A 10,338-nucleotide genomic window follows, 5' to 3' on the forward strand; every position below is an offset into this window, starting at 1 on the left:
TGAAAAATAAATAAATCGCGGGACATTCGCGTGACGGATGTCGCGCGGCAACTTCGCATCGGCGAGCGATACGTGTCATCGTTTCTAACACCTCTAGCTATTTTGTATCCGTTGCCAAGAGCCACACATCCTTAACAAGTAGCTTCCCACAAGAAAGTATTACGACGCATATTCTTCATCTAGAGATCATTAAGTATTAAAGTTTCGTAGATGTAAGGCATATTTTTTATGTAATGCTTTTTCTGTACGCGACAAGAAATCGTGCTCTTGAATAAAATGAAAAAAAATGTTTTCAAGATGAGAAGAATGGATGGATCGACAGGACTGGAAATCTACGCCTCTCTGGTTTTCCTCAAAAACTTTATTACAATAATCATAAGTAAATTTTTTTATAAAACGACGTAGATGCAATATAACAAGATCGTTGTATTGGTCATCATGAAAATAACAAAAGATCGTTAATTTTTTTTACAAACGCATGGCAGTGACATGCCGATTAGTAATCCAAACTATCTAAAGCACATTGCGATATCACATGATTCTTGGAGATTCAAATAATAATTCACTAGAATTATTCGTTTTTAATGATTATTTTTTATCATCGCTATTACGTCTGCAGTTATAAGCAGTTATACAAGATGGCATCGCATTATTCTACTGTATATATACACATTATGCAAAATTCAGTAAAATCAGCGTTTATATCCTTCGTTTGGCCCTATCTTTTTAAAAAAATATCACTTATGTACAAATATATATGTGCATATAATATTAACTAAGTATTTTATTAATAATAATATCAAATTAAATTATTGAATTCTCATGGAAAGCATAACACATTGCACATTGGAATAATAATGAGAATATTGTCTTTCTTTATACTTCAATGCCAGCATTGGAACGCTTACCTTTTTTGATCAACATCTGCTCGACATTCAATTGCGGCGGTTCTGTCCGCGTATGCCACACATACACCTAAGATACAACATTTAGATTTTTACAAGATTCACAAGTATATTAGAAAGTTATCGACAAAATTTCAAGTAAATTTCTCGATACCTTCGTGCAGCAGTCTGCCAGCGGCTCTAATTGATCCTTTGTGACTATTTGCCTAAGTATCTCGCTCTCCTGATAACCACCTTGCACATCATACGAGAACCACGCGTCAGTATGTTTGAGTAAGAGTTCAAGATTAATTGCGAAGCCTGCCATGTCGAGTGGAAACGGTCGGTCCGGTTTCCACGCCGCGTTAAAACTTATTACTTTGTTAGTGACGTTGTCACAAATAGGCTTCTCTACCATTAGACCACCGACTAGGCCAACCGGCCAAACGCCGACTCTTTGTATTTTCTCCATCTGGAAGTAATAATTAGTAAGTATCTAAGTAAAAAACGTTCAAATAATTAATCGAGCAAATGACGATTCATTTTTTTCTAAATGTTTTAAATTTTATCTTTCAATTTGGTATCAAGAAAAGTAATTCAATTACTTCCGATCATAATTATTATGTAAAAAATTGAAAATATAAAATAAGTAAACTGTTCTGAGTTAAATCGCTAACTGAAAGAAAAAGAGATGTTTCAAAAATGATCGCGTGATTTTATTTATAAAAATTATTCTCCAAAGGCATCCGCCTCACCTCTTGGAAGAGTTTGACAGAGTAAGTATTATCATCGTCGGCAAAGTAAACAACGCCTTTGTTAGACGGTTTGAGATTCTCCCTAAGCCATCTAAGCGCCGCGTTTCGTTGCTCAACCCCGCGTGGCTTCTTCCAGTTTGGATCGTTTCTGCCGAGCTTGTAATTCGGTGGTGTTGCCACGGCCAGATGGGTGTAGATAAGACCACTTGTCTCCAGAAACCGGGAGACTAGGGCGGTCTTCTGCGGGGCATCTTCCACGATGATCCAGTGAAAGTTGGACAAGTGGAGGAATGTCTGTGCCAACCGGGTGAGTTCGGCCTTTTGCACGGGCCTGGCAAACGTAGGCGTGATTGCATAGATCACAGGCCGGCTACCCTCGTTTTGCCCGCGGACATTCTCGACGAAGAGGCCGTGCGCCTCCAGTCTCTTCAGCAAGCTATACGTCAATCCCTGCACGTCTCGCAGATCCGCTATCATCGGCTCCAGCTTGGATCTTATCTCCTGCCACTTCTTATGCTCCTGATAATCTGTAAAACATAATTGAAGTTATTAGCGACAATATCCTTGGCGCTACTCTTTTTATCAGTCCCAAACTTGCAATGAGCACCGCAATATACAGAAAATTCTACTTGAGTGAAGGGAAACCTGAAAGAACGAGGAGTCATAGCGAAGATGCAACATGTATTATAAATAGCTAAAGTATTATGACGTCACCAGGGATTTCGAAACAGTGTTGAGCAATGACAGTAATCTGTACTTACAAATATGTGCACATTGTTTATATACATGAAAAGCTAAGATATTGTATTGCATCGTTTGCAATAATTAATCATTATTTCTCTTTCTTCTTCTACATTAGAAATAAAGGCTTTATTCGTAAAAATTATAATATTGACGATTCTACCAGAGTAACTTCAAACGTATTAAAATTAGTAGCGATTCAATATTCTTTTACCATTCGAAACCTGATTATAAATCACAATTCTTGATAATAATCATTCAGATTTTATCACAACTTGATCATATCCAGACAACATTATTTGTAAATGTCTTTTATCTATTTAAAAATATGCTGATAATAATATTCACATGAAGTATGTTCTCGCAAGATATATTGACGTGTTAAAAATTATATAGCAATTTTAATATATAATTCGAACAAATGTAAACATTTTGCAAATTATAATATATCAAAACCTAATTAAAACCGTTTTAAATCTCGCGCCAAAACCGCACAATGCTCATCAACGGCGCTCACTATTCATTCACTATTCACGCTGTTGCAAGCATGTACGAGTAAAGGTTAGTTGTGGTGACGAAAAAGAAATGTGATAGCTGGATGAACACTCACATACGATACTTTGGAAAATAATCACATTTAACAGGACGAGTATTACGAAAGCCTTATTGCAGCGAAATCCGCTCCACATACTGGCCTTCGTGCTAGATTCGTCGATGAGAAACAAACTTTCAGTCATCGTTGTCGCGCCATGACACTGTTCTGCTTAACCGATCGCGCTGGTCGAAATGCCAAAATTTCCTTTTTGTTCCGCCCATGGTAAACTTTCTCTGGTGAAAGGAACTCAGTGCGCCATCGTTTTGTACATACATTTCTAACAGCCAATGAAAAGTTAGTTAACGTTACTGTTATAAAAAATTGCAAAGTCATTATCAAATTGTTTATTATAAAAAGTAATGACACAGTAACGAGAAAGTAACTTTTTTAACAACCCTGACTGACATTCAATTTATGCCACAACAAAAATAGTTTCAATGTACACAACTCATCTAGAGAAGTTGTCTTATATAATTTATGAAGATAAATAAAATTTTCGAGTAAGTAATGTTTTGTGACGATCGTGGAGTAAAGAGTTGCGTGATTATTCTTTGATAAAGATCAGGATTCAAAAACACAAGACACATATATTCAGATTTTACTTGATTGCCACCTCTCAGAAAATAATAGCAAACCACTGCGAATATCTTTGTTATATAAATCTCTTCTCTATCTATAGAGGGTACATGTAAGGAATATAACGCATGAAGACGTTTTTATAAAAAAGCACCAATTGAAAGGGTAATTACGTCGCAACATTGTAATGAATACTTATTGGCAGCGTACAGTAAAACGTTTATTTAATTTATATCTTTTAGATCTGAAAATATAATCCAATCAGCACGAAAAAAGTTGCCAACAGTCGCAAAATAAACATTCTGCTGAATAATGCAGCTGTTAATTAAAAGAAAAATTTTCACAGGAAATACCAAAGTATCTGTAAATTTAGCATATCATTTTATTGATATAACGAAAATAATCATAGTTTCAATAACATTTTTCATAGTTCCATAGTTTTGCATAAAAATAAAAAAAATTTTTTCATTTTTTATACAAAAAAAAACTGAAATGATATAATTAATGTGTTAACTTTGAAGAGTATTGTCAATTCTTTACAAAAAAAAAAAATACAAAACCGAAAAACCACATATTAGAGAAAAGTAGAAGCGAATCAAGCGATTTGTGAAGCGAATCGAATCGAATCCATTGTGAGGATAATGTTTGCGAATTAAATTTGAGTTTCTTCATTGTACAGTAGAGATAAAATTTAGTTATTTTAATTACTGCTATATACACACTTAGCTGCTATGTTACCCTAAAACTTTACGTTTTATTCGCGGAAGGAGAGGTTTTAAAGGATTTAAGGGGAAACAATTCTTCCAATTTCAAAGAGTCGAGTTTGAAACTACAATATTAAATTCAGAAAGAGAAATATACCTCTAATAACACGGTTTAACAATATTTTCCAGATATTTTTCATTCTACACCATCACTTGATATCACTTCGAAGAAAGAGAAGAGAAGAGGGTAAATTTCAGTATTTCACCGAGCTGCAGGCAGCCACCCCTAGTGTGTCCGCGCAACCCCAGGTGACGCCAAGGGTGCTCGAGACCTGTGAGGCTCGCACGTCGCGCGTTCGAGGGCGCATACCGAAGTACACGCGTGCTACGGTCACGCGTACAGCGTCTCCCTAGGACAGTCAGCAACGACAGCGACTGCTCGACGAGGGGTAGAGAGGGGGGGGGTGAAGAGGAAAAAGGGTAGGATGGTAGGGGACAGTGGAGGGAGGCTGGCTCCGCTGGCGAAGCCAGCAACTAGCAAGGGTATCGCGCAGCCACACCGGCCACTGCGACGGCCGCGACGGAACGAGCGTGTTGCTCTTCCGTTACTCCTTCTGCAACGTTCGTCGTACGGCTCCGTTTTTTTTTTTTCCGCGCGACGGCACGATGTGAGGCACGCGCGAGAGCAAGATGATCCTGTCCGACGATCGTGTGACATGATGCGAGACCCGGCGGGACGAGCTGCGATTAATTACCAACGGGGGGTGAGTCGATAGCTCGCACTCGACGAAAGGTGGGAGAGGGGGATACTAGGGCGGAAGCGGGATTGAGGGAGAGAAAGAGAAAGAAAGAGAGAAAGAGCGAGAAATTCACGGAAAGCTCACGTGACATGCTGAAGGGGTGCGAAACTGTCTGACGGTACATCAAGCGTCCGCTACTACTCGCCGTCAGTTGCTTGTTGTGGCTGTGACAGGCTGTCACGACGGCGACAGCGGTGGCGGCGGTGGTTCGCGGTGGAAGTGGTTGTGGTGGTGATCGACGGCGACGACGACGAGGACGACGAAGGATTACGCTGCGCCCCTGCGAGCGGCGGCGAGACGGAAGGAAAGTGGTAACATCCGAGGTTACGAGGCCAGGGGAGAAAGTGGGTGTTGCCTGAGCGACGGCGACAACGAAAAGATCGCCCCGGGTCCTGCGGGACATTAGGCCAGAAGTCCTGGAGGTGTTTTACATAGGGAGCGGGAGAGGTAGAGACGAATGAAAGGATGCTCGTTGGTCGTCACTCGTCTTCCTGGAGTCGATGTCAGCCCGTCGATGTTGGCCTCCTTTTCGTCTTTCGTGAGTAAGCCACATCGAGTATTTTCTTTCCTTTTTCCTTTCGTTTTTTCCACCCTGTATATATATATATTGTATATATATATACATCAATATACGCAAAGTTTATTACGAGGACGAGTCATGTCGAGTACTTGTGATGTACACGAAATGTAGAAATTGTGATTCGCTGCTTATCGCCTATTGCGATTCGCCTTTGTCTCTATCTTGGAGCGTGTACCCTAAATAATACTCCTAGAATGTTATACGAATATTATTTGCTCCCCTTTTAACATACACAACATTCTAGGATTGTTGTGCGCTTATTGGGTAATAGCTCAATCTCGCTCGCAACGAGAGAGATCGTTTGAAACTTGTCGAACCGCTCGCGCTTCCCGAACGTCGTTGTTCAAGGATAATCAAGGGTGCACGCAGCATCGCGCTTTGCCGCCGAGGAAATAGAGGTCGGATGCAAATTATGAGCGTGGATGGTAGGCGGATTGCACGCCGGGCACGGTAATTGGGGCGAGGGAACTCCACTCCTCGTGCTAGGACGCGGGCGACGGGGGAGGGGGGGGGAGGGGGAAGGGGGGAGAAGTCACCGCGGAGAGATACCGCTGTCTCTCGTTTCCCTCGCGATTTCTCTCCCTTGCGGCCTCACCCCCGCGTCGCCCTCGATTCTCTACCATCCGCAATCCAGTCTTCCTCTTTTCATCTCCTTCGGTGTATCTTCCTTTTTCTCTCCCCTTCTCGCTTTTGGTTCCAGACTCATTACCGGGATCATCAGTGCGTGAAGCATCTCTCTCGCGAATTCCATACAAACAATGAGGAAAGGGGGTTACTGTGCACGATGTGTGCACGCGCCCTTTGCTCTCTCTCTCTCTCTCTCTCTCTCTCTCTCTCTCTCTCTCTCTCTCTCTCTATGCCCTTCTTCGTGTAACCCTTTCATCGTCGTACGTCACGAGTACCGTACTTAAATACCAGGAATAATACTTGAGGTTTATCGACTGTCCAAGAGGGAATCTCTCTCTCTCTCTCTCTCTCTCTCTCTCTCCCTCCCCTCTCTCCCTCCCACTCGTATCATTCTCCTCTTCCTTTTATCACCGCATATTCATTGCTCCCGAGCGCCGCTAAAGAGAGATATTATCTAAAGAGAGATATTATCGGATTACTCCCTTTCTCTGTCACCTTCTTTTTATCATTTTTAAAGAGTCGACAGAGAGGCGGAGAGGCCGCACGCTAACTACATCATCGTGTCCCAGTGAGTCACGGCTTTTAAATTGATTCTCTCCCCTCTTTCTCTTTCACGTTCAGCCTCTGCCGCTATTATACGGAAGTAGGGTACTATCTTGTCTCGTCTGTGCACACGTGAATCGGAAAATGTCAATTTATTTAAATGCAGACTCCCCGATCAACCGCCGAGCAATTCAATGAATTTCTCCCTGACGCGCCTTAATTCTCAACAATTTTATATTCGATCGTTTTGTACCGTTATCTTTAGATGCGGGAAGAATTTTTCGCTCCCGATGTTTCTATCTTTGATTTTTGAGAGAGGCAAAAATAACTATACAATATAACTGTACTAAATAATTAATATCTGACAAAGATGTAAGCATATTTTCCGCTGTATTGAATCTGTTCCGAAAGAACAGGAAATTTTGGGGGGGGGAATTGGAAGAGAATGAGAATATCGCTGTCCTTCTTTTTTTCTCTCTTACTCCGTGCTTTTCCTTCACGCTTCCTTTTATTATACGCGTGTGTACCTGCGCTTCAAATCTGCCATCGACGTCTCTCCATCCGTCGATACGATTTCTGGCATGTCGATTTTATGTGAGCCGGAAATGTATATCCCGCGGAATTGCCCATGACTGCGGCATGGACGGCGTCTAGCATGGTCGTTCAATAATTTAGCAAGGTTACGGCTGCTGCCGACACCATCGTCTCGGTAACCACCGTCGCGGTAAAGCTCGTAAGAAGTGATCGATCAATGTTCCTTCTCGATACTTTACGGCCACCGTCGCCCGTCAATCCCTTTTTCGCGTGCGTGCCGCTATCACACTCGAGGGGATTATAGTCGCGCTATTCTGAGTATCTACAAAGTAAATAGCATACTTGTGTCCTATGAGTGGAAATTTCTCTAAACGTTGGTAGAATCATGACGACGCATATAAACCCGTATGTTTATAGTTATAGTTCTAATATAAACTTTCTATTTCGATCGTTTCGCAATTGGATCGTTCTTTTATCCTTTTGCATAATTTCCAACAGTTCTATTAAAATTTAAGTTAAAGTATTTTTTGAATTCGTGAATAGTTACTTTTTTATAGGGAGAAATAGGAGAAGAATATGAAATTTTTCGAAATCGGAGTTTATCATTAAAATGTTCATATGTTAGGTATTATCTACTTTTTTGCAAAAGGCATGACGTTTCTTGTGATCGTGAGGGAACAAATACTGCAAATCTGCAACAATTGCAGTGGAATTGCAAATCAATCATTAAAGGTTGATGAGCAAGCGGATTTACGCTGATAGATCGTAACCCGACTGGGTGGAATACAATCTACTTAGGTTTTTAAATATTGTTATTGTGTGGGTGTTTGTTTAGTTACGCAACACGATATGCATCGTGCACACCGCTGTAATGTAGCGTTAACTTCATCGGGCTCGAAAGTTCGGCCCCCGTAAAATCAGCAATCCGTAATGTCAGCAATTGCGTGTACAACAGTATAACATTCAACGTGCGTAAGTTACAATCGAGTCACGGAGCTTAATTTACTTTCTCTTTGTGTCCTTCTACATAGGGTAGTAACCGTATCTTATTTAGAAGCTTTCGATTAAAAATAAAATGAACTGAAATGTCAACAGCGTATATATAACGAATATATTAAAAAATATTACACTCCTTCTTCAGTTATAATTAAAAGATTGAAAGTAATAGTGAGATCCATCAAAATTTATTTCACTGTTCACAGTATAACCGTAGCTATAAACAACTTAATAAACTCGCCATTCAGTAAATCAATTCTCGCAGAAATGAATGGAATCTAAAATCGGTCGCTCGATTAGCTATTATTAAACAAACGCGCCTTTATTTTGCGCCCCCGATCGCAATATTCCGGTACCATGCACTATTCCATTATCGATTATACCTACTGTCTGACTAGTCGCATTCGATGAGTTGAAGCGAACGAGATAAAGGGCATAGAACCAATTCCTAGGAAAATTCCGTCCCATCTGCCTCCTACAAGCGACTCACCGCATAGTGCGATGACTTCAATAGCGTAACAGATGTATAGCCCAAAGTTCATAGCTGCGCAGATAGTAGTACCCTGACATTTCTGAGGCATGACCATTTTCCAGAAAAGGTCAACAGATATAGAACAGCATTCGTGTTGAGGGATCGCGTACACAAACTGGTCGAATTCCACATCGTGGAACAATCACTCCCTTTCGCGCACCCCAAACTTCTCCGGTTTTCTCTCGATAAAAAAATAATACATACCACAGAGTATCTAAACTGAATGCTAATGAGAACTTTACGTGATGAATCGAAAGGGTACCATGGCCTCCTCTTATATTTCGTTGATGGAATTTTTTGTGTTTCTGCAGATATTTAAGGGATTATTGAGAACGTTGCTTCAATATCGAATTAATCTGTTTTACTTAAACGGTTGGCTTTGTTACTTAAGTCTATAAAATATTGTAGAACTTTCTCTAATTACATTGATGAATATTTCAACTTTTATTACTTTATACTTTATAGGAAAAATCTTTGTGTCGCAATTTACATATAATATTCGATATTGTAATACTCATACTTGAATTAGAATTATAAAAAATCCTATCTTTTCTAATTTGTGCGACAAAGTTTTGTTATTTGTATTTTGCAAATTAAGAATCTTGAATTTCTTTCGGTCATTTAAAATTCAAAAAGTACATCTCGACATTATAATTAAAACATTAATTTTAAATTTGAATAAATCATGCGTTTATTGAAATCAACAGTTGTGAGCATATTGTATTGTATATCGTTCTCAGTCTTATTTTAAAGTTAAGTTTTTGCGCGCGGCGAGGCAAGCCATCCTCCTTTTTTATATTCTAATAGATATACTGATGCCAGTGCACTCCTGTATTGTTGCCAAAAACATATCTCTCGGCTATCCTCGCCATTTTCCTTCTTGAAACTTTGCTTCCGTGAATTATAATTTTCCTACGGGTCTCTTATTGTTTCGACCTATTTCCGATCTTAACAGCAATCAGTCGGAGTGCTCTATTCAACCTGAAACCTTATCGTGAAGAGAAAAAGCCGGATGCTTGTGTCATTTTCAATCTTTGATCAAGATGGTCATTGAACCGACTTAATATACACATTGTATATACATATATATATATATATATATAATACGTGCTCGAATATCAGAATGCAATGATGCCGGTGTATACATACTAGGGCATGTTATATTATAGCTATACATAAAACAGACAGTATAACAGTTGAAGGATATTGATATATATATCGTGTACTTTTTATTTGCATTACGTCAGAGCTTCGTAATATCAAGTTTCGTAATCGAATGGTGGTTCTATTAAGTAATGAATGACGTATAATTTTATTGCATAAGAAATGTCACAATTACTGTCTATTAAAACGCTTTGTTTAATGAAGTCTAAGTTATTGAAACGATTCGATTCCGTTGATGAATAACAGATGAAACTCTACGATTCTTAAATAAGATTGTTAAAACTAGTAACTTATTCTTTTTTTTTTA

At 39.6% G+C, this 10,338-nt stretch overlaps 2 protein-coding genes across 6 annotated transcripts in view; one reads left to right on the forward strand and one right to left on the reverse strand.

Moving 5' to 3' along the window:
* Positions 1-6: 6 nt before the first annotated feature.
* Positions 7-3,152, reverse strand: LOC108745455 (galactosylgalactosylxylosylprotein 3-beta-glucuronosyltransferase I). Its single transcript, XM_018481618.1, has 4 exons — positions 2,991-3,152; positions 1,640-2,166; positions 1,060-1,356; positions 7-975 (listed from the first exon to the last, which is right to left on the reverse strand). The coding sequence occupies exons 1-4, from the start codon at positions 3,115-3,117 to the stop codon at positions 877-879; spliced, it is 1,050 nt and encodes a 349-aa protein (XP_018337120.1). The 5' UTR covers positions 3,118-3,152; the 3' UTR covers positions 7-876.
* Positions 3,153-4,791: 1,639 nt separating this feature from the next.
* Positions 4,792-10,338, forward strand: part of LOC108745617 (protein FAM135A) — a 28,519-nt gene continuing 22,972 nt past the window's right edge. For 4 of the 5 annotated variants that reach the window (XM_018481881.1, XM_018481884.1, XM_018481883.1 and 1 more), the window contains exon 1: positions 4,792-5,593. The gene's annotated coding sequence lies outside the window, so the exon portion shown is untranslated. Of the gene's footprint in view, positions 5,598-10,338 lie in introns of all 5 variants that reach the window. The other variant, XM_018481882.1, reaches the window with a different exon arrangement.

Source organism: Trachymyrmex septentrionalis, unplaced genomic scaffold, assembly GCF_001594115.1.
Source record: "Trachymyrmex septentrionalis isolate Tsep2-gDNA-1 unplaced genomic scaffold, Tsep1.0 scaffold14, whole genome shotgun sequence".
Classification (NCBI taxonomy): domain Eukaryota; kingdom Metazoa; phylum Arthropoda; class Insecta; order Hymenoptera; family Formicidae; genus Trachymyrmex; species Trachymyrmex septentrionalis.